Raw genomic sequence first — 24,957 nt, 5'->3', positions numbered from 1 at the left:
CATACTAAACGTTTGTTCACAAGACTTTTGAGAACTGGATTTTTTGCTACAAAATGATGTGAAAACCATCCTGATCACTCATTCATACAAAACAATATAGTCATTTAACTTTTGTAAGACACTTTTAGTGTTAGATAGGCCATATGCGAGGAGGCATGAATGATCATGAATACTGATGTGATTCACACCTGAAGAGACAAAGACCCCTCCTCTGGGAACAGAATAAAATGTAATATCTGATATAGGGCATATGCACAATATATAAAAAAATTTCATGATTCTTTGTTGAATAGGAAGTTCAAAATAACAGCATTTATCTGAAATAGAAAGCTTTTGTAACATTATAAATGTCTTTACTGTCACTTTTGATCAATATAATACATCCTTGCTGAATAAAAGTATTAATTGTTTTAATAAAAAGGGAAAAAAAGACAAAATCTTACTGACCTCAAACTTTTGAACGTTAGTGTATAATGTTACAAATGCTTTCTACTTCAGGTAAATACTGTTATTTTGAACTTTCTACTCACCAGAGAATCCTGAAAAAAATTGTATATATTGTGTATATGCCCTATATCAGATATTACACCAAATCCGCATATTAGAATGATTTCTGTAGGATCATGTGACACTGAAAACTGGAGTAATAATGCTGAAAATTCAGCTTTACATCACAGGAATAAATGTTAAAATATATTTTATAAATATATATATATGTATATATAAACATAAACTTCCTCGGGGGCATTTTCCATTTGCATTGATCGCCTCAGCACATTACCGTATGAATAGCGCCCTCTGCTGGTGGGTGTGATCACATTAGCGATAATTAGCTGAGCCAGGAGAAACTGTACATCGCTATGTTTCATACAGATTACATTGCAGGAGAATATTTGTTTTAAATTTGAATTCCTTAGACATTTTAAGCTTTCTTTAGACATATGTTTCATGTTTGTGTGATAAGTATTCGCTGAGTTTCAGTTCATTTTTGTGACGTGTTTCAGAAAGATGCTTGTGGAGACAGAGACGGCTGAAAGCGCACCCTGTATATTTTCTTTATTTTACAAAAGCACAAGGTTTTGTTGTTATTGTGAGTGTACACAAATAAAAGTAGACCCTTTATAGTCTCTAATGATGACTTATCTGTATGCCCAAAAATGACGGAGTAATTTAAGTTGTTTCCGCTGTTATGAGGAAAAAATCCAGCAGGACGCGCCGGTGCGTCCATCGACACCTGAGGGTTAAACTACAGTCAATCTACTCTTTTAAAAATTAATGAACTACACTACAAGTTACGAACATAACGTTGCTAACTACATTGAAGCTATTTAAAGAAGAATTGTTTTTTAAATATGTCACAAACCAATTATATTATTTAATTCTGCAATCAGAAGTTCTAATATCACCTGATAGCTAGCCTATATATTTAATAAGGATGACAATAAACAATTAGTTTTAACCTCTTCAACTCTGGTGCATTTTTCAGTGGCTGCCTGCAACTTTTCACATCCAAATTTAAAAGCTCACCATACACACATACAGTGGACTAATTGGCCTCATTTAAAGATTCTAATAATTCCTGAATAATATTGTATATGTTTACAAGCTTATGATAAACATATTAAATATTAAAATAATAATACTTTTCTTACGTTTGTGAGGATGTTATTTATGTTCTGTTTGCTCTGTCTCCCTGCAAAAAGTAATAGGATTTTTTTTTAATCATCTTCCATCACAGTATACAAATCTGAAATGTTTGTGGCAATTTAACGCAGCTGAGCACTCACATATGCACTTGTCCATTGACAACAAGTGTATATTTATTGGACATAGACCTTCCTCACTGTTTCATCGAATATCTCAGCTTTTGAGTTGTCTAGAGGCTCAGTCTTGGTATTGTTGATGTGTAACATTTGATCATCAATAGTTGAGAACATATTTCGCTTTTTCTACTGGACTGCATATTTTGTTCTGAACTTTTGAGACACAACATTTGATAATTTACCCAAACAAGCTCACAGACAAGTAAACAATGGCTCATTTTAAATAAAACAACCTCAAGTAAGAGTTGATATAGAGTTTGTGGTTATTTGGGGCTTACAGAAGCAGTGATAAGGGCAGATATGAGACGTTATCAATATCTGATATCAGTGCCAAAATTTCACAATTTCTGCCAGGGTATGCAAACTTTTGAGCACAACTGTATGTATCAAGTTTGATGACTGTAGGTGAAAATGGGGGTGCTACAGTGGCCGTCTTACATGCCCATTTTAAAGGGGGGCTACAGATAGGTCTTGTTATTTTATGTAATATTATTTTATTTTATGTGTTATTTTTGTATTTTATGCAAAAGTGATGAGGTTCTGTGAAAAGGTCAGATTCTAAGCTTTCAAATGGTACCACATATGCCTAACTTTTTAAAGATTTCCAATTTTTATCACCTCGGATAAACTTATTTGTCAATGACCCAGATAAAACTTTAGTCTTAGTTACAGGGACTTTTATTTTGTAACCCTAAACAAATTACACGCTCCTGGCGCCGCAGAGTTGAAGAGGTTAAACAATATTTATATTATATTAAAAGTAAACGTAATAAAACTAAAAAAAACACCCATTTTATATAAACAAGTCGAAATATAGTAATAAACCGCAGCAATTAATTAAATATTTCACTTCAAAAAGAAGACGGTGACTTCTGGCAATGTCCCTTTAAGGCCGCGTGGGGCTCAAGTGAATCAGTGAATCATTTATGTGAACTGGTTCATTTACATGAGCTGTCATAATGAACCAACTCACTAAAATTAATTAGAGTTCTAAACACCAAATATAAGTCAAACATTTATTTTAACCGGTTCATTTACACAGGTGCCGTGACCTGACAATTATTTAAAAAAATACCCTTGTTTTGAGACCGCAGTTCAACCTTTCAGATCAAATCTACCTTCGTTATATAGTCAACTCTTCTTTTAATGTATGCCAGTGTGCTTTTGTGTTTACTTTTTGATTACTTTTGACTCCAGACTCTATAGTTACTGAGAAATAACTTGTAAATCTCCTTAATTTTCTTATGTCATAATGTTTAGCATTACCTTTTGCTTGTTCAGCTGTTGCAGTAGGTTGCTGTGAACATATTCACGTTTGTTTGCAGGTCATTTGGGGTGGTATTATGGGAGCTACTGACGGGTGAGATCCCCTATAAAGACGTCGACTCTTCTGCCATCATCTGGGGTGTTGGGAGTAACAGTCTCCACCTGCCTGTCCCATCCACGTGTCCCGACGGCTTCAAAATCCTCATGAAACAGACGTGGTGAGAGAAACCGTCATACAACAACATGGGGCACGTTCCAGTTGCCTTCACAGGACATTCGGCCATCTTAAGTGAGATTTGAATTGTAGGGAGTCCGAACGGGACTACATTGCACACCTCCTCAGTACTTAACCAAATGAATAAATATACACTATCGACATGAAGTATTGATTTGAGTTTAAATAATTTTATTGAGAAGAAGTAATATTACAGAACAGCTCTACAGGAAATACAGGAAATCGTTTGCCTGGGACAATGGTCAATTTATACATTTTAGCACCATTATTAAAAATATATTTGACCTTTTAGAGCTCTGTAATGTAAGTTTAATTAGTTGGATAAGATTGTGCTCATAATTGTTCTCGCACCTGCAGGCAAGGTAAACCCAGAAACCGTCCGTCCTTCAGACAAATCCTGCTACATCTGGACATCGCCTCCGCTGACCTGCTGGGAACCCCGCAGGAGACCTACTTCAAATCTCAGGTGAGGGCATAAACGCATTATTACTCCAGTATCGAGTAATAAAGAAAGACGAAAAAGATTTCAAGAAGGTCAAAATGGTCAAAAAGACTCTGCGTTATCAATTGGATTCTTCAAATGTACAAAAATAATTAATGAAATCATTGAAGACCCAGAATCGTGCAATTCTTAACTGTTCTCATGCCTAGATTTCACTGTATTACATGTGTGTTTGTGACAGACCGAATGGAGAGAAGAGGTGAAGAAACATTTCGAGAAGATCAAGAGTGAAGGCACCTGTATCCATCGACTGGACGAGGAGCTGATTAAACGCAGGAGAGATGAGCTCAGGTGAGTGTTGTCGCACATGTGCAGCTCAACCTGCAGAATTCATGTGCTGTCTGTCTCTCACCATTCTGACTCTCTGTGTTTCAGACATGCTCTGGATATCCGAGAGCATTATGAGAGGAAACTGGAGAGGGCCAATAATCTGTACATGGAGCTCAGTGCCATCATGCTACAGCTGGAGGTGCGGGAGAAGGAGCTCTTCAAGTAAGTTCTCAAACGTTCTTCATTCAGTGTTTTTAACATGGAAGGCCAAAATTAAGCATTTCAGAAGTCCTTTCAGTTATTCACTCCGGTTGCATGTAAACATACACTAGACATAATGTTCTTTGACCGCTGCGCTGCATCTCACTGGTTTTTGCAGCGTGCAGGAGTGCCGCATTTTTAAGATGCTGTGTCAACTTAAAAGATCTTCAGATGGGGCCTGGGTAGCTCAGCGAGTAAAGACGCTGACTACCACTCCTGGAGTCGCGAGTTCGAATCCAGGGTGTGCTGAGTGACTCCAGCCAGGTCTCCTAAGCAACCAAATTGGCCTGGTTGCTAGGGAGGGTAGAGTCACATGGGGTAACCTCCTCGTGGTCGCTATAATGTGGTTCTCGCTCTCTGTGGGGCACGTGGTGAGTTGTGCGTGGATGCTGCAGAGAATATCTCCGCGGTAACGCGCTCAACAAGCCACGTGATAAGATGCACGGATTGACGGTCTCAGACGCGGAGGCAACTGAGATTCATCCTCCGCCACCCGGATTGAGGCGAGTCACTACGCCACCACGAGTACTTAGAGCGCATTGGGAATTGGGCATTCCAAAAATAAAATAAAATAAATAAATAAATAAATAAATGAATAAATAAAAAGAACCATGAATTGGCCATGGCCCACATGAAGCTGAATTTGAACTGGAATGACAGGAAAATGGAATGTACTAAATTGCAATTCAAAGAAATGTAACACTGTCACACAACAGAAAATTATTCCAACACAACCTTTGTGACAAAACATAAATAATAACATCATTAATATTGACCAAGTATGCCAAATTATTCCCTGATATACAGAATGCATTTGTTGTCAACTCACACACTTTAAGCTAAATGAAATAGTCATGTTGTAGAGCCTTCTGGCCAAGTTAATGAAGTTAATTATTTATATAAATTATTATATTAATATACAATAATTAAATATTCTATCATTATAATATTTATTAATCTAATGTTAATAATATTATATTAATATATTAAAACTTATTGTTTTATAAATTTTGTGTGTATATTTAATTCAATAAGTGACATTTCAAACATTGATTATTGTTTCTTATTTGTGTTATGTATTATAAAATATTTATGGTAATTAGTACTGAAAATTAAAGTTGAGAGAATTATAATAGAACTATTATATTAATATTTCTGTATTAATATATAATTATATATTATATAATTATTATATTGTAACGGTTCGGGAAAGGAGGATGCGGGAACTGGAGTAACAAACAACGAGACTTTAATAAACATAAAACTCAGAACTGAAACACAATTACACATCAATGAACACACACACACACACAGAGCGGCCACGGGTGTCTGTCTCTCTCTCTCTCTCTCTCTCTCTCTCTCTCTCTCTCGCTCTCTCTCTCTCTCTCTCTCTCTCTCTGGCTCCCCTGGCTCCTCCTTTATCCCTCTCCCGCTGGTTGGGTAACTCGGCACCGGGCGTGCATCCTCTCTGCCCGGCCACACCCTCCTCCTCGTCACATATATTATATTATTATATTATGTTAACTTACTGTAAGTTAATTGTTTTATATATACAGTGTATATATGTAAATAACGTTAAATAAATGTGTGGGTTTATATCTATAAATATATATATATATATATATATATATAATACACAAAATACAAATTTCAATAGATGACATTTCAAACATTGATTATTGTTTCTTTTTTGTGTTGTGTAGGATAAAATGTTTATGGGTAAATACCAACTGACAATTGAAATGTATTATTAAAAATTACACAGTCTGAACTCCAACCCCATCTGTCCCTGAATGCAGTCGACTCTCTGAAACTCTAATTAAATGTAATCTGCTTAAAGCTCAACCCGACTCACTGCATATCATGCCAAAATTACAATGACCTACATTTACACAGACTGAATGAGCACACTATGATATGCACACTCATTCTGTGAAATCTAACTACCACAAATGACTAAATCTGACTTTGTACATAGAGATGTTTGTAAAGACATGAGCCAGAGCTGCCTGTGATGATCACTCTTGGGTTCCCGCAGGAGGGAACAGGCTGTGGAGAAGAAGTATCCTGGCACATGCAAGCGGCACCTGGTTCGGCCCATCGTGAGGCCCAACGCTGTTGAGAAGCTCATCAAGAAAAAGAGCAGCATGAACCACAAGCCTGGAACACAGCCGCCTAAGAGGTGTGCGATTATTGCTTTTACACAACAGTTCTATAAACAAAGAAGGTAATGCTTAATAAATTACATTTCAGTGATACAAAGAAATGTTCCATTGCTTTTGTAATGCCACTTTGATTTATTGTCCAATTAAATCAGTGGAACGTAACTAAGTACTGTATCATTACAATTATAGAATTTTTTTGTATTATTATTCAGTAATATGGTTGGATAATATGTAGAGAAAGACAATGAAGCTTAGCCAAATTTTCATGTAAAAGTATCTATCATGAATTCTTCACGAGGTCATTAACTTCATGCATTTGATCTCCCGCAGACCGGATCTGCTGCGCTCTGATGGCATTCCCACCGTAGAGCCTCTTACCGCCCCTTCTCCCCTGTCAAGGAGCCCCAAAGTGTCCACCCCTCCTGGAAAGAGCCGGTACCGCAGTAAACCCCGTCATCGGAGGGCAAACAGCAAGGGCAGCCACAACGACTTCCCAGGTGCGCTGAAGCCCAATTTCAGTCCCTCTGAGGAACAGCAACCCCTCCAGGAACAAAACTATCCCCACCACCATCACGCTCCACCTGAGCGACCCCTCCTTCCGGTGCAAAACAGGGTAAGCGCCATCGCCAATTGCGCCAACAACCTGCGTTACTTCGGCCCCGCTGCGGCTCTTCGCAGCCCGCAAACTGACCATCTCCAACGGAGGCTGTCCGGCTCCAGCCCCGATCTAATTTCCACTGCAGTGGATGCTGATTCACGCCACCGCAGGTCCTCTATACCCCCTTCCAAAGGCTCAGGCCCGGGGCCGCTGTGTCCCTGCTGCCAGGTACATCCTTTCCCGGGCTGCATGCACTGCCAGGGGATGCCTGCTGTGCCCAGCCACCCAGAACTCCCACACTACTCCCTACTGAGTACGTGTGAGGGAACGCCACCCGCCGTCAGACGGGCGGTGGACCCGACATCAGATGGAGAAGCTCAAGGAAAGGGAGAGCAGCCGGAGCAGGGTTCCCCACGAGGAAGCTTGTCCAGCAGCCTGCAACAAACTCTCAGACCCCTCAGAAATGTAAGTTTAGATATCTTAACGCAGTAGTTCTTAACTGGTTTTGCTTCGGGACCAAGATTTTATATTGGACATAAAGTGGCGACCTAACACGGTAAAAAAATGTAACCTGGATTTGATGTTGCCTGGGTCACTTTTTCTTTTGTCTTGCATAGTTTTGTGCATGGTTTTCAAATAAAAGGGCATGTATCAAGTGACATTATTTTTCGTAGTTGATGTCAACAACAAAAGATACAGGATGTTTTCTAGCCCCATTTTGACATTTAATTAGCCTGTTTGTTTATAAGAGCCTATTTGATTTATTATCCAGTTTATTTCCTAATATCAGTCATTTATACAGAACTTACATTACATAGGAGGAAAACTTTGTCCATAAGTCTTGGAGGTCCAGAGTTTAAAGCCCTTTGTGAACTCAAGTGCAATGCCATATAAGCATAGTTCTTGATTAGTTTTAGTTCGGGTGGTGATGTGCAATATGTGAAAACCCTTATTTTGGTGCATGCACAGTGTTTTCTCTTCATCAGTGCTGTTTGCGATTTGAGAGGTTTCACTTCCTCCATAAACTAGTAAATTCTCAGAAGAATTCAAATGAGTCGCATCATTGTTGTGGTCTGCACCGAGATATCGAGGGAAGCCCGGTTGACGCACGCACGCGCTACAGAGATATAGTAGGTCAGAGCAAAGCAGATCACTTGTGCGAGCGGTTCAGTGATGGCTCACGCCATACATTCGCACAAAAACCAAGCTTCAGTTGCATTGCCTTTTCAGATGAGTTGCATATTTAGCACGTATAAAGCACTGAACGCGTGATGAATCTCATAAAAAATTGCCTCCACAGTCTGAAATTTCTCGTCCCAGTCCGAACAGACCAGGGACCCATTTTTGTGCCACGACCCACCTGTTGAGAATCTCTATCGTATGGATTAATGTGTACAGTGTTAGCTACACTTAGCTACACTTATCAAGCTATTAGCTACCTGTAATTTAAAGTAGTTAAATTATAGTCAAATGACTTTACAAAAAAAAGTAGCACTACATTGAAGCAATTTTAGGTGGCAAAATCTTTATATGAATACGTGATTTTACAGCATTTATCTGGCACAAAGGCAAGGATCTCAATTATGGTGATGGCACTAAACAGCATTTGAACATGTAAATTTACATTAAATAAAACCAATAGAATTAGAAAACAATATTTGGTCACAAAATGACATAATTCCAAATGAATCAGTGAATTATTTTGTGAAACTATCTGAACGAAAAGATTGGCTTCACAAGGTTTGTTGCTCCGCCTTTGAAACGACTTTCCTTTTTGGGTGATGTCTCATATCCCTCATATTTTTTTAACTCCTCCCCTCCAATCTCCTAACGCCCACTTTTCACGATCCAATAAATTCTCGATGGATTCAATGAAGTTCCACCCTACAATTGTTTTCACTCAGAAATACTGATCACGTTATGAAAGTAAAATGGGTTGTGATACATTGGTAGCATCGTAATGTGTGCATTTGTGTGTATTCATGATTTAATTAATTAACTTTTAAATGTCTTTTAGGGGAGGGACGAGTCATCTGAGGAAGAGGAGGGAGAGGTCGACAGCGAAGTGGAGTTCCCACGGAGACAGAGGTGAGATTGCCTTATTAATTATAATAATTATTCTTGTTCATATCATCATGTCATTCCAACCTGTATTAATTTCTTATTTCTAATGTCCAAGCTGCTCTTTGCCATACAGTGAAAGTAGATTATGACCAGGAACTGTCAAGCTCCATAAAGAATTAATTTTTTTATTGAACTTAAACTCTTTAAACTCAATGGACCAGCCGGCGGATTCAAAGGAGGACGCTAGATCGTAAAATAAAGTTTACACTTAAAACGTTAAAGTCTCCGTATACATAAGTCAGGCATATGAGGTATCATTTGAAATCTTAAAATCTGAACATTCGCGTTGAAAATGAGCGCCCCCTAGAGGTAATGGGGTAGAAATACTTATATGAAAATTAAAGTCCTTCACATAGCACATAAATGGACAAGTCATATATCAAATGAAAGCTCTCACTCTCAGGAATGTGACTGTAGAGATAACTGTGTTGCCCTAATACAACAGTCCAAAATATTTTCAAAAGAATTACAAAGTAAAATGATTTCTGCAAGTCATCAAATACAAACGTCACTTTTATGCTCCTGCAACTGCCGCTGTAAGCCCCAAATAGCCAAAAACTGTATCTGCTTTTACCTTAGGGAGTTTTCTAAAAAATTAGCCATTGTTTACTTGTCTGTGAGCTTGCTTTGCTGAACAATCCAAAGTTATGTCTTAGATATCCAGAACAAAATATGCCATCTAGCAGGAAAAGTGTACTAAACAAGTCATCAAAAAAAGATGTTTTCAACTATGATAAAATTATATATTATCGCAAAGGGGAGGATCTCAGCTTTCTAATGACACCTAGATTGAGCTTGTAGTCCACTCAGAGGCCGAGATATTCAATGAAATAACGAGGGTGGTGCTTGAACTGAAAATTAGACTGAATGTCTATGGACGAGCACATCTGTGAGGGCTAAAATGTGTTAGAGCGCCACCTACATTTCAGATCTGTATATTGTGATGGAATGTGATTGAGAAGAAAATATTTTTTCTAGTGCTTGCTGCCATCTAGTGGAATGAAATAAGACTTTTCAAAGTGAGTAGACTGAATAGAACCAGAATTACATGTTTACAGAGTTAGATTTAGAGTTAGATCTTTATCATAAGATTATAAATGCATACATTATTATTTATGAACAATTGGAGTCTCTTTTTTTATTTAGGGGATTGTCTGAAAAATTAGACACACTTTTTGCAATTAGTCCACAGTATATGTGAATGGTGAGCTTTTAAATTTGACCGTGAAATATTGCGGATGGCAGTCCAAAAATGCACCAGAGTATAAGGGGTTTTAAGTCTTGTTGAGTTATAAAATGAAAACCAGTTACACAATACACTCAAAGTAGTTTATTAGACAGAATAAACCTAAAGAAGTCTTATTCATGTTAATTTCCTGCTTGTCTCTGTGCAGGCCTCATCGCTGCATGAGCAGTTTTCAGTCGTATTCCACCTTCAGCTCAGAGAATCTGTCTGTATCTGACGGAGAGGAGGGGAACACCAGCGATCACTCTCACAGTGGACCTCTGGAGCAGCTGAGTGCCAGTCAGGATGAACATATGGATGAGCTGCTGTCACACACACCTGAGATCCCCATCGACATCTCCACACAGTCTGACGGGCTGTCTGATAAAGAGTGCGCTGTACGGCGTGTCAAGACTCAGATCTCGCTGGGCAAACTGTGTGCTGATGAGCACAGCTATGAAGTAAGCAAATGAGACAAAAGTGGTTGAATTTAACTTTACCTCAGGTAATGATTGTTCTTAAGCAAAACTAGGGCTTGCACGACTACTCATTTTTACTAGCTGACTAGCAAAACATTTACTTCACAGTCAATATTTGTGTCTTGCCTTTGAAGTATCGAAACATCCTTAAAACAAGATATATTTACTTGAAAAGCAAAATTGCATACGATTTTAAGACTTGATTTCAGAGAATACACTGGAGTGGGGTTTACCTAAAAAAAAAAAAAAAAAAAAAAAATATGAAGCAATTTCCAGGCAGAAATTGCTAGTAAATTTAACAAACCATATTTTCAAGTGAAGGCTACACACAATTCTTGGTAGCTTTAATTAGATATTCTCAAGTTAACTTTACTCACTCTTTGCTTTTACATTTTACTTAAGCAATGAATCACTGAATGAACCCATACTTTTAAAAGAGAACACCAGCTTCGAAAAGTTAAGTAAAATGTACTTATTTTATTTACCTGTTGAATTTACTCAAATTAGCAAATAAATATGACAAGATTTTCTACTTAAGGATGGATACATGATGACTCATTGCAAAGATAACAAACAATAATAAATAATATTTATTTGTAAGCTAGAGCATTGATTTGAGTACTAATGTAGAATTTACTTAATATTTTCAAGTTTAAAATATTAAACTAATATAACGCTTTAACTTTTTAGTGTAGAAAATAATATATATATTTATTTTAATTGTATGTCTTGAATTAAGTTTATATTCCTTTCCTTATTAGTGATTTTTTTTTATTATTATTTCACATGTATTATATTATTGGATGCATTATTCTATAATTTTGTGAGGTTTATGCTCAAAACAAAAAAAAACTGGCAATAGGGTTAGAAAAATAAACACATTGTTAACAAATGTGTTGACTAATTATGCGCAAACAAGGTGTTTATTGATAATAATCAGTAAGTAGTTACAAATAAAAGCCATATCAAATATGCTTTTTACTGTATTATTGTCTTTATTGAAGTAACTATTGGTAACATTTCACAATAAGGCTGTTTTCGTAAACATAAGTTAGTGCAATAGTTAACAAAAATGAACAATGAACAACACTTTTACAGCATTTATTAATCTTGGTTAATGTTAATCTCTACATACACTAATATATATATATATATATATATATATGTATTATTTAACATTCAAATTTCTATACTTTAATAATAGTTAATGCAAATCTAATACGAAAAATAAATTTGCTAATGTAAAGAAATAGAACGTTATTGTATAGTCTTACCAAATGTTTTAAAATGCATAAACTTGAAGAGACTTTGAGATGGTTTTAATAAATAATATGTTAATATAAACATAAACAAGCATTCTAGTATTGGTTACTTATTGATTAGTGTAAGGTAAAAGCTGTTCCATATGCCTTCGATCCGGAAACTGTTTATAGACGTGTAATGGAACATGAATATACTAAATCATTTGATAATGATCATTTGACACTGGTTTTGATCCCTCAGTATAATCAGACTGAAATGTGAACTTCCTGTTTCTCTCTCATTCAGAATCCGCTGCATTTCGGGGACTCTGATTGTGACACATCAGATGCGGAGTGCTCTGATGCCACCATCAGGAACAAGCAGCCCGCTGCACCCTCTACCTGGTGAACTCCCGAACCCCGCCTCCACGCAGGAGCCTCTGGAGGAAACCACGGCAATAATCGGAGCCTGCTATAAACAGCCATGACCAATGGCCCATTTTACCCCCAACCGGGAACTAGCCCTTCCCACAATGCACCTCTCTCTGAGCAACCTCAGGCACATTCTCTGATGTGATGATGTAGCTAGTTCAACATGCATTATTTATTTTATTATAATTTTTACAAAACGCAAGCAAAATCAGGAACTCAAAAAATATTAACAATTCTGCACTGCAAAAAAAAAAAAAGAAAGAAAAGAAAACATTTTCTGGCTTGTTTTCCGGTAAAAAAACAAAAAAACAATCTAAACATCCTAAAAATAAGATGTATTTACTTGAGAAGCAAAATTGTGTAAGTTATTAAGACTTGTTTTCAGAAAGTATAAAAGTTGTTTATATTTCTTGACCCATTTGTAAAAAGAAATGTACTAAATGTTGTTAGGAGTATGCTTACAAAAAGAAAAACAAAATTGCCTCTGTGGCAATAAACTTCAATCTTACTGGTAATAAAAATAAGACAAAAAAACAAAAAAAACATAATAAAATAAAACAAAGTCTTACAAAGCAAAACTGTATTAGATATTAAGACTTAGAGAATACTGTATAAGTTATGTTTATATTTTAACTTGTTTTAAGCATAAACGTCACAAAAGTTTGTTAGATTTACAATAAAAAAAATAAAAAAATAAATGTTTTATTTCTGGCAATAAATGTTATAATTTTATAAAAATAATAAACTTAAGGGAAAAAAGTCTTATCCAACACACTTTTGCACCTCAAGTAAATATATCTTGTTTAAAGGATGTTTAAATATTTTTAAATGGAAAACAAATGCTGATTAAGTAAATGATTTGCAGTGTGTGCAGAGTATTAGCACTGAAGTGTTCCAGAAACAAGGCAACTCAATACTAGAATCCATTAGACGGTTAGTTAGTTAGTTAGTTAGTTAGTTAGGAATACAATGATTGTGGTCTGCAAGAATGTGTGTATATATGTCCGTAGGTACAAGAAAGAACATTTTTGAGTGTACAACTAGTTAGATTAGAACTTGATAATGGGACCACAGACAAAACAGACAATTCAGCTTAGCCAGGTGGATCTATCACTCTGGCAAAGACTAGCTACCTGCGACTTCCTGAGTTTACAGAAATGACGCCCTGTTCCCTACTGAGGGGTAATCAGGGTTTAGCTTGAGCACCAGCAGGAACTTCCTCCTTATTTTTGTTTTTCTCGACTTCAAAAACATGGGACTTGTGGATATTTCCCAGCATGCCTGCTTTGTCGGCATTTGATTCAGCCAATAGGACGGCTTCTTCTGCTGCTGCTGCTGCTGCTGCTGCTGGCCGTTACGGACAAATAGGAAGTGACTTGAATAACGACTGCTCTAGTGGATCGCATTTGATGAACATATCAGTGTTAAACTGGACCGAAGCAGAGCAGCGTTCTCTCATCTCAGGACTGCGTTTGAAGAGATGCTGCAGATGGCCAGAGGACGTGAAGGAAGAGATAGATTTTCCCTCGGCTTGTTTGTTTGGATGGTGCGGAAGCATGTCGTCGACCCTTAAGAGTTTCTTTACTTTTCATCGGTGACGTTTATCTTGACACGAAACCCGACAATGTGGATGTTGTAGAGATGCAGTATCCTTTTAGATCAGGGGTTCTCAACCTTTGTTGGTTCACGAATTATTGCGATCCCACACCCCCATCGATATCATAGAATAAATCTGCATGCTTTTGGATCTCGCAGCCGAAACTCCACATATTGATTGTCTGAATAATCACGATTATTATTCGACAATATCGATACTTTAATCCAAAGATCGATCTTTTATTTGAAAGTTTACTTGTCGAATATTATACCTGGTAAATATATAGCAATTGAACTAGTTAAGGCCATGTTGTAAATTATTTATAAATTAATCTTTTCGTGATGAACCAACTTAGAAGGTTTTCTGGATAATGTACAGTATTTGCATCACAGAATTAAGCTGCTGCATGCTTTTTGATCTCGCAGCCGTAATGAAGTAATTGGCCAATTATATTCTTAAGAATAACAACGTTTTACTGTTTGGTAAATTTTGTTGATATTAGGCCTAGGTAAAAATATTGATTTTCCGAATAATCGCGATTATTAATCGACAATATTGATTCTTAAATCCCAGAATCGAACTGTTACTTGAAAGTTTACTTGCTGAGTATTATACCTGGTAAATAAATAGCAATTGAACTAGTTACATTTATTTAAATTAATATTTTTGTAATGCACAAACTTAGGTTTTCAAATCAAATCATTCTGAAATCGGAATCAAATCAAATTGAGAGCTTGTGAATCAAAGTTGTATCAAATTGGGAAATCTATATTGATACCCAGCCCTAATTGTTGTTGACTCTTCCATGTTAATCATAGTTTTTGTCCTAACCAGCCACAAAAAGTGACAGGACAAAATCCTACTCTCATAAATGCATATTAAAACATCAAAAATGTTTTGATTGGCTGTGATAGAGCTGCATTGTGCAACATTATCACGTTCAGTGTGAACAGACAAATTGCTTGTTGAAATTGTAGCACATCGCATCTAGTTTGGACATTTTGCATAATATTTTAAGCACAAGCCAAGCCACATATTTTATAAAGCCAAAGGCTGTAAAAATGATGCTATAAAAATATAGTATATTATACAGTTCATAGATGGCTACCGAGACCCCATCTTTTTCTGTAGGTTGAGAGCCTCTGCTCTAAGGCTAAAGTATACTTCGGTGGAAAAACGAAGTATACCTTAGCCATTAGATTGTCTTTAATTGTCGATTGGTCATGCTGGTGTTTGTGTGAGTGTATGCTGTACCGTTCAAGAAGACCGTTAAACAAGCTCAGTCGTTTCTTTAAGAGTCATGGATGAATCAGCAATAACGCAGGTTTTGCGCTCAGGCTTTTGAGAAACGTTCGCTCAGGATGACTGTCTAGCAGGCTGGACAGATGTGCCGATCGCATGCACCGTCGCTGTAAGACAGGTTGGAAATAAACCGCTTTTTAAAAGACCTCTATTTTTACAGATTTAGGTTAATTATTTTTACACGTCGAGATGGCGTGCTTTTTTGTTGGTTTGTTGCTCAGGTTAAATGCTTTATAGTGCAAATGAGTCTCCAATATAGGGACAACAAACTTGTTTGTCTAGTTTCGGCTGTAGTAGGAAATAAAGCTGGCCATGGTCATCTTTGGAAATGCTGACAAACGTTAAGGCCTATAACTTTGGCCTCGTACAAACAGCAAATCGTTTTCGCTCCCATAAATAACTGAACTCTGTGTGTACAGAAGTGCACACCATATTTAGCCACAGTGTGAACCTGGGCTTTGTCTTGGTGTCATTAAAAAATCTTCATTGCCAGGGATACTGCATCTTTCAACATGTCTATCTATCAATAACTGTTGTTTTCATATTTCCCCTGTGTTTTTAGATCTTGATGTAACTAGTATAGTAGAAGATAAAATGCCTTGTTCATCATGGGTTCAACGCAGCCAGATCCTCCTTTTGTCGCATTACAGGAAATGGCAATGAAATGAAAGAAACTGTGAATGGTGTTATTTTTTGTCTACTTGTGGCTTGCTATTGAAGTTATTCTACAATAATACGACAGTTTCGTAGAATTTGCAAGCAAAGCTGCTACGTGTATCAGTTTGCTGCAAACGAACAAAGCAAAGGCCATTGAAACAAACTTAAAGTCAACATGAAATCAAAATATATGGACCTTGTTTACTTTATTATTGTGCACAATTTATCAGTCCACATTATTACGAATTACGAAAATGTTTGGCTTTGCAATTTAGTTTTTTTATCAGAATGTCTCTAAAATTACTTTTCTTTTCGGATGATGTCACAAATCCCTCTTTTTTTAACTCCTCCCCTCTAACCACCTGATTCCATTCGGGTATATGTAACGCCCACTTTTCACGATCCAATCCATTCCTGATGGATAAAATCAGGTCCTACGGCACTTTTTTTATTTTTTCTTATTGACTCTCCTGATTCACTCAGAAATATGTCACATTATGGAGTTAAAATGTATCGCGAACAATGTTTCGTGTTGACTTTAATCTCTAGGCTAATTTCCCAGTTTAATTGGGAAGGAAAAGAAGCCATTATTACTGTTTTTATTTTTTTGTTGTTGTTGTTTGTTTGTTTGTTTGTTTGTTTGATGTTTGTTTGTCTGTTCTGTCCAGTATGATGGGAGTGTGCTGAGAAATTGTCTAAAAGTGAACTTTAACATGGTGTAACATTAATGAAGGCAAACCGAACACCAACCAACCTCGTTTTTTCTGTTTATGTGTTATTCTGAAGATCACGTCTTGGTTTTTAGTGAATGATGTATAAAGTCTGATGTCTTTCCAGCCACAGCGCCATCACGAATCCTGTAAAATATGATTTTTAACTTAATTTTATTTAATTTAAAAGTCTTTTCTTTTTTGTAGCTGGTCTACACGATCATTAACTTAATTTATTTTGATGCACTAGATAAATTGCTGTTAATTTCCGAACTTTCTAGATGTCTACGTCTCACAACTGTCTCACATGTGTGTAATAACTGTCTTCCGAAGTATTACTGAGGAGAAAATGTTCAGTTCTTCTGGGTTACACAGCAACGTAAAAGAATAGTTCACCTAGAAATGAAAGTCCTGTCATTATTTACTCACCCTCATGTCATTCCAAACCCATATCCTGTTATTTGATCTGTGAAACACAGAAGCTGTCAAGCTCCAACAAGGAAACAAATGCACCATATATTACAAATCCTTGGAAGTCATAAGATGAAATTTAAGTTATTCGAACTGGCGCATCGCGTTTGGTTACGTCAAACCTTCCCAAATGCACTATTTTTGAATAAGTACAGGGATACGAATGAGATTTCAGAGCTTCAGAAGAGCTCACGAGTTGTATTAGCTACATTTATGGTACTACTTTGTCATTTTTGGAGCTTTACAGATGTGGTCACTCTAAACTGTCATTGTATGGAAAAGAGATGCGTCAAGATTCTACAAAAATTCTCCTTTTGTGTTCCAATAGTGACAATTTTCATTTTTGAGTGAACTATCCCTTTAAGAGTTTGAAATGGGGAGCTGCACCAATTCGATCACATGATCACTTTTACTTCTGGACTTCTTTTCAAATCTCACAATTTCATCAGTTGATTGTTTCTTACTGGAGAATAGTGGCCGACACTTATTCGATGTAATAAAATGACCCTATCACGGCTGTTCTGGTTGTAAAGATAATCCCAGATCTGAGTATGGGAGTACGTGGAGAGGGCATTCAGCTTCAAGAGGATTGAAAGTATATCCTGTACTGTATGTTATTTATTTATTTTTAATCCAGCCATCTCTGTCCTCTCCACATTTACCATTTGTAATTGCGTTATCATCTACTGCATATACAAGTGTTTTAAGATGAACTATTTTTGTGCAGAATGTCTTCAGCTCGGGGCTCCAATTCGTTTCTTACTCATGTCCCGCCCCCTTCTTCCCTCTTGGTCTTGAATGGTGTTATGATGAACCAATCCTGATGATTTCCTGTAATAGCCTGTGTACAGTGCGACAGGAGTGACGTGTAAAATCACAGCATGGAATAAACACTGATGTACTGTACCAAACACAACGGCTTCTACTCGTTCTGTTCATGTCTGATGCTTGATTTAACTGTTATAAAGAGTTTTCTTACGTTTTTCAAACATACTATATATTCCTTATTGACCCAGTTGGAGTTTTTGGGCCCTTTAGTCCATATCTGTTAGCTTTGAGATCATCTATATACTAGTGTATTACTAAACGTTGACAAAATGCACATTTAGCAGATGCATGCATAAAAAAATGTACTGTCCCAGTAAATGGACAAAAAATATTGATGACTCAACTTGCACGCAAGGTCGACCTGTATATTTGTTTTTAAATGGGAAATGTCAACACACATGAATATTTCGGGGCCATTTATTTATTTATTTGCCAAGTAGCTGTGCAATACGTTCTCTGCTTTGTGTAACTGAATATATATATTTTTTAATATTATTATTTATTTTAATTATTACCAAAACAAAGCAGAACTGAGCTGAAGGGCTTGAAGGGGTTTCAGGGTTTTTTTCCCCAAAGTCAAACTTTGTATTGCATTTACATACATTTGAAAAGCTTTAAAAGTGGTATAGTTTTAATTATTTTTTGTTTTATTTATTTATTTATTTATTTTTATTTTTATTTAATTTTTTGCATCATTTTTGCATATATAGTTTCTATATTATTGTTAAGGTCTGTGTTGCTAATATTTATTTATATATATATATATATATATATATATATATATATATATATTGCAGTAAATAATTCAAGATCTGATGCAGGTCTATTTGAGGCAAAGATTTCTCAACCATAGGTTATGCCGGGTTTTTTTTTAAAAGTCAAACTTTGTATTGCATTTACATACATTTGAAAAGATTTAAACGTTGTATAGTTTAGTTAGGGATTTATTTATTTATTTATTTGCATAGAGAGTAACATAATTTTTGCATATATAGTTTCTATATTATGTTAAGGTCTAGGAATTGTTTTCATTTCTTGGCTAAAATAATAGATGTAGAATAAACTCATTTATAGACTTTCAAGACATAGCGAGATAGTATGCAGTTCTGCATGTATAGTTTTATGGAATGTGCTGTTTTTATGAATGGCTGAACTGACTGTCGCTCTCAGGAAATTATTACACAAGTATGTTGTGTGAAGTGTGCCAAACCCTTTTCCTGTAAACAGGGCGGAGACATCAGTGCGCACTGTACACGTTGCAGCGTCTTTTCCGCCTGTCGGAAGGACAAACGACGCAATAGACAGCTGGAAACAATCATTTGACTGTGGTGGTAACAGTATATCCCGAATGCGTAGAAAGTGATTTGGTGTATCCGGGATCAGAATGAGTTCCGCGCGGCTGGAGAAGCTGCGGATGACGGGCGCGGGGAGAGCCATCGCCGTACTGACCAGCGGAGGAGACGCGCAAGGTGAACACATACTAATAACACGCACATCAGCATTTTACTAAAGCAAACACGTCAAAGATGTTTGTGCAATCCGATATATAGTAGTACAGGGTTTCATGTGATGAAAAGGCCAAATGAAGATGATTGAAGTCTTCAGCTACAGGAAGATACACAATACTGCGCAAGTCACATGATCACTTATTGCCCAGCAAACAAACATACAGTACTGTGCAGAAGTTTTAGGCACTTGTGAAAAATGTTGCATAGTGAGGATGTCTTCATAAATAATGAAATAAATAGTTTTCATTGATCACTTAATGTCATACAAAGTCCAGTAAACATAAAAAAAAAGCTAAATCAATATTTGGTGTGACCACCTTTGCCTTTAAAACAGCACCAATTCTCCTAGATACACCTGGACACAGTTTGTCTTGGTTGTTGGCAGATAGGATGTTCCAGCTTCTTGGAGAATTCGTCACAGTTCTTCTATCTATTTAGTCTGTCTCAATTGCTTCTGTCTCTTTATGTAACCTCAGACTGACACGATGTTCAGTGGGGGGCTTTGTGGGGGCCATGACATCTGTTGCAGGGCTCCCTGTTCTTCTATTCTAATCTTTTCTATTTGCAAAAGTAATGTTTGGGAGTCTAACATTTATATTTCCTATTGACACTCTAAAGCTGAAGATATAAATAATCATCTTAAGACAAATGCTTTTGTGAAACATCTTATGTGCCTAAAACTTTTGCACAGTATTGTATATGATAACGTTCCCCTAACATTACTGTATGTTGTTAATTCCACTGGGAAACCAAGTTTTATTTTGTATAACTATAAATTAATGTTCCCAGAACATTGCTGGGAGGTTTTTGTGATAACCTAATAAGAACTTATACAGAATGCTTAATAATAATTATTTTAATTTATTATTATTATTATTATTATTATTATTATTAGTACTAAAATTAATGTTCCCAGAAGGTTGCAGGGAGGTTTTTGTGATAACCTAATAAGAACTTATACAGAATGCTTAATAATAATTATTTTAATTATTTATTATTAGTAGTAGTAGTAGTAATACAAACTAATGTTCCCAGAAGGTTGCAGGGAGGTTTTTATGATAACCTAATAAGAACTTATACAGAATGCTTTATAATTATTATTTAATTTTTTTTATTATTATTAATTTTAGCACTAATAATAATGTTCCCAGAATGTTGCAAGGAGGTTTTTGTGATAACCTAATAAAAACATAGTATTTAGTAAGAAATTAATATTTTACATTTTGTAGATTTTTGTACACATTTTTTAATTATTATTATTAGTACAACAAACTAATGTTCCCAGAATGTTGCAGGGAGGTTTTTGTGATAACCTAATAAGAACTTATACAGAATGCTTAATAATAATTATTTTAATTTATTATTATTATTATTATTATTATTATTATTATTATTATTATTATTAGTACAGCAAACTAATGATCCCAGAATGTTGCAGAGAGGTTTTTGATGTTGTTGTTGTTTTGTAGTTCTCATTGTTCTCATTATTTTGATTCTGACTATTGTAATATAGTATTTATTTTCATTATCACTGTAAAACAAATACAATAAAAGTAAAAGCAAAATACAGTATCTTTTATCTTGTGATGTTGGAGTGAAAAATTGGCCCGGGCATGTTCTTAACAGGTTTCATGAGATACACCCAATCAGATTTACTATTAATAAAAGTGATTTCACTATTAAAAGTCATAATTTGATTAATATGCACAAATTCCCACCTGTAATTCATTGTTACTTTGAGTGATGGGAAGTTCAAACTTGATTGAATGCTGATTGGCTCATGTGCAGTAACTCGAGAAGAAATCAGATGATACTGTTTGAGGTATAGTGTTGTACCCTTTGACCTCTCTCAGGTATGAATGCAGCTGTCCGTGCTGTGACCCGAATGGGAATATATGTGGGAGCCAAAGTTTACCTGGTTTATGAGGTACTTGCATTAATATTTGCATTTTCCAGTGATCTTTAATAATGTATGGATGGTGAAAACATTTTATTATGAATGTAGTAACACTGAACACGTGTTTACCTCATGATATGTGAGTAATATTGTATGTACTGTCTAATGTGTTGCATTGATTGATTTCAGGGTTATCAAGGGCTGGTTGATGGAGGAGATAATATTAAACTGGCCAACTGGCAAAGCGTCACCAATATAATTCAACTGGTAAGAACATTAATTAGGTGGCGCAGAAATTACACAATACAGCTTTAAGTTTGTCCTGTTAAACAGTGTACTGTATTCAAGGTTAACTCACTTGATTTCAGTCATCTAAAGTCGTCCAAGTCATTTCTCTCTAAACGCACCAACAGATTCTAAGGTTGCTGCAGCTTTTTCACACTTCGTTTGTTTTTTTTCTGTCCTGTTGGTGCAGTTAAGGTGGTGTACTGGTAAGCTGTCCTGTTGCATGAACCGTAGTGCTTTTATTATGTATTGGAGAGTTAAAATATAAACATTAACACCTATGGATGTTACGTAAGATATCCTAAATGCTCTTTTGCCATGCTTCTGTTTGGTTTTGTGAAACGTTACTGTCCTACTATCCTGTATGCAATGAGTTTGGACTGAATTATTTGTCACATTACATCTACATGTTGATTTGCCCTGCCTACTTGCTGTGGCATAAAGATTTCTGTGATTATGTGATGATGAGGTCATTGATTTTCAGCTGTGTCCATTTATACTTTTCAGTAGATTGTGACAGATTCGACTCTGCAATGTTTAATAATAGTTTGAATGTGCACTCCAGGTTTATAGAGACTCGGTATCCAATTTCTTCTCTTGTGTTGTGTATTTTGTATTAATGATGTACTGTTTAACCAAAAATGATAAAACACAACATGAAGCATAAACAAACAGACATGCAATACGACCAATCGGTGTCTCCGGCTGCCCCTTATCTCGCTCTCCTGCTGATCAGCTGATTCAGCTGATTCAGTGCCACCATGCTCCATCACTGCCCGGCCACGCCCTCTTCCTCGTCACACTCCTCCCCCGCCCGATTCAGGCTGGGGTGCCACTGGTCTGACTACCCCCCCCCCCCATCTCTGGAGGGGAGTCGCTGCCCTTCCATCCGTTCTGACAGCCGGTGGTCCACCCCGCCTCCTGTGAACCTGGGGGAGAGACGAGGGGAGGTGTGGGGAGAGGGAAAGGGCAAGCGGAGACACAGAGAGAGAGAGAGAGAGAGGAGAACATGCTCGCCGGCTCCCGGACACGCTGTCGCCCGGTCCTCAACCGCTCCTCCGCCCTCTGGCGGACGCCAGCTTGCTCCTCCCTCGGCGGATGGCAGCAAGTCTTCCGGCCCCTGGCAGACGGAACCGCTCCTCCCCTTCTCGGCAGACTCCCGTGGTTCCTCCGGCTCTCGGCGGCCGGCAGTGACCCCTCCGTCCCCTGGTGGATGGCAGCGGCGAGGACTCCAGGACAGCGCATCTCTCCTCTCTCCTGGGTTTCGGCACCACTGTAACAGGTAAAAGTTGGGCAAGGAGGAGACGGGAACTGGCTGAACAATCAACATAAACTTTTAATGATAAAACACTACATAAAACATAAACGAATAGACACACATGCAATGTGGCCACGTGCGTCTCTCTCTTCCCAACCTGTGTCTCCGGCTGCCCCTTATCTCGTTCTCCCGCTGATCAGCTGATTTAGCGCCAGCCGTGCTTCATCACGGACCAGCCACGCCCTCCTCCTCATCACAGAAATGTTTTAAAGAATCTTCACGCAGCTCTTTTCCATACGATAACAGTTCATATTGACCACGTCTGTCAAGCTCCACAAAATACCATAAAAGCACCATAAACGTAGTTCATATTACTCGTGCTCTATATTCCAAGTCTTCTGAAGTCATCTGATCATTTGTGTGAGGAACAGACTGAAATTAAAGTCGTAATTCACTGAAAATCTTCAGTGAACGGCTTCGACAGTCAAATCTCATACAAACTCGCATTCAGCTTAAAAAAAATGCATGTTGATGCATGGCACAAAGTTTGTTATAATTGTCATAACTGAGCGCAACGTATCAATAACATGTTTTTCTTGAAATTGAATAACTCAAATTTCAGCGTATCAGCGGGAGAATGTTTTTTAGTAAATGACAATTTAAATATCTGTCTACTCTCCTACAAAGTTATCAAATGACTTCATAAGACTTGGAATATAGTGTTTATGTATTTATTTGTCCTTTTGTAGCTTGTCAGACAATTAATGTTCATTCAGAGAGATTGTGATGTTTGAGTTTTGCATTCGAATATCTGAATGTCTCAATACTGTTTGCACTAATTGCTTTGTTTTGATGCTGTAATCAAACGTTTTTGATAATGCTTGACTCTGAATTCTGCTTTTTGCAGCAAGCGTCCCTCGACTCCATGAAGCTGTGATGCATGCATGCATGCATGCGACTGTTTGGGCACAGCACTGACATACTTTTTTGAACAATTTGCTTGTGTTTAAACATTACAAAGACATCTGGCATTTGGTAAGTCTCACATATTTGCGTTGTGTTTCATTGTTCTCTTTCTGTCTGTTTTCCACAGGGTGGCACAGTGATTGGCAGCGCCCGCTGTAAGGCCTTCACTACGCGTGAGGGGCGTTTAGCTGCTGCGTTTAACCTGGTCGAACGTGGCATCTCTAATCTGTGTGTTTGTGGGGGTGATGGCAGCCTGACAGGGGCGAATATCTTCCGCTCTGAGTGGAGTGGACTGCTTGAGGAACTGGTGAAGAAAGGTACAAAGTCACAAAAACATGCACTTCTGGTTCACACTGTGATTCATGTGGAAAAAAACGTTCTCTTATTAACTTCATAGAGCTTTTTGAGTGAGTTTGATTTCAGATTTATTTTATGTTGCTGCTGATATAAAATTATTAATAACAATTGGTAATATTGTGATGATTTTAATGTGCATTTTATTTGGTAATTACATTTCTTAAAGAACGTGTCATTAGACTAGTTTAACGATCCTTCCTTGTGTAAGCATTAAGACAGATCTGTTTTAATAGCGTCTCTGATTTAAATTTCATAACCCAAAATGGTGTTGGAGCTAGTCAGTTTGTATCAGTTTAAACTGTCTGTTTCAGTTAGTGCTGTCAGTCGATTAACATTTTTAATTGCGGTTAATTGCATGATTTTTCATAGTTAACCATGGGAATTCCGCCAAACACTCTTACATATTCGGGTCTTTAGAGACCCGGCACTTATATCCATCATAAATGGATCTGCAAAATGCCCAGATAGTGTAAAATTTTGAAAACAATTAGACAATTAGA

At 36.9% G+C, this 24,957-nt stretch overlaps 2 protein-coding genes across 3 annotated transcripts in view; both read left to right on the top strand.

Annotated features, from left to right (window-relative positions):
* The window catches only part of LOC127446918 (mitogen-activated protein kinase kinase kinase 13-like), an 84,696-nt gene extending 71,647 nt beyond the window's left edge, over positions 1–13,049 (top strand). Inside the window, exons 7-15 of the mRNA XM_051708240.1 lie at positions 3,149–3,307; positions 3,682–3,790; positions 4,008–4,117; positions 4,202–4,318; positions 6,396–6,539; positions 6,853–7,585; positions 9,138–9,208; positions 10,639–10,930; positions 12,497–13,049. Coding sequence (XP_051564200.1) covers positions 3,149–3,307; positions 3,682–3,790; positions 4,008–4,117; positions 4,202–4,318; positions 6,396–6,539; positions 6,853–7,585; positions 9,138–9,208; positions 10,639–10,930; positions 12,497–12,598 — 1,837 coding nt within the window. The 3' untranslated portion in view covers positions 12,599–13,049. The remainder of the gene's footprint in view (positions 1–3,148; positions 3,308–3,681; positions 3,791–4,007; positions 4,118–4,201; positions 4,319–6,395; positions 6,540–6,852; positions 7,586–9,137; positions 9,209–10,638; positions 10,931–12,496) is intronic.
* Positions 13,050–19,414: 6,365 nt separating this feature from the next.
* LOC127446919 (ATP-dependent 6-phosphofructokinase, liver type-like) overlaps positions 19,415–24,957 on the top strand; it is a 36,020-nt gene continuing 30,477 nt past the window's right edge. For both annotated transcript variants that reach the window (XM_051708241.1, XM_051708242.1), the window contains exons 1-4: positions 19,415–19,655; positions 21,548–21,621; positions 21,781–21,858; positions 24,228–24,417. In XM_051708241.1, coding sequence (XP_051564201.1) covers positions 19,571–19,655; positions 21,548–21,621; positions 21,781–21,858; positions 24,228–24,417 — 427 coding nt within the window. In that variant the 5' untranslated portion in view covers positions 19,415–19,570. The remainder of the gene's footprint in view (positions 19,656–21,547; positions 21,622–21,780; positions 21,859–24,227; positions 24,418–24,957) is intronic.

The sequence above is a fragment of the Myxocyprinus asiaticus genome, chromosome 10, assembly GCF_019703515.2.
Source record: "Myxocyprinus asiaticus isolate MX2 ecotype Aquarium Trade chromosome 10, UBuf_Myxa_2, whole genome shotgun sequence".
Lineage (NCBI taxonomy): Eukaryota > Metazoa > Chordata > Actinopteri > Cypriniformes > Catostomidae > Myxocyprinus > Myxocyprinus asiaticus.
This window is presented reverse-complemented; position numbering and strand designations above follow the sequence as displayed.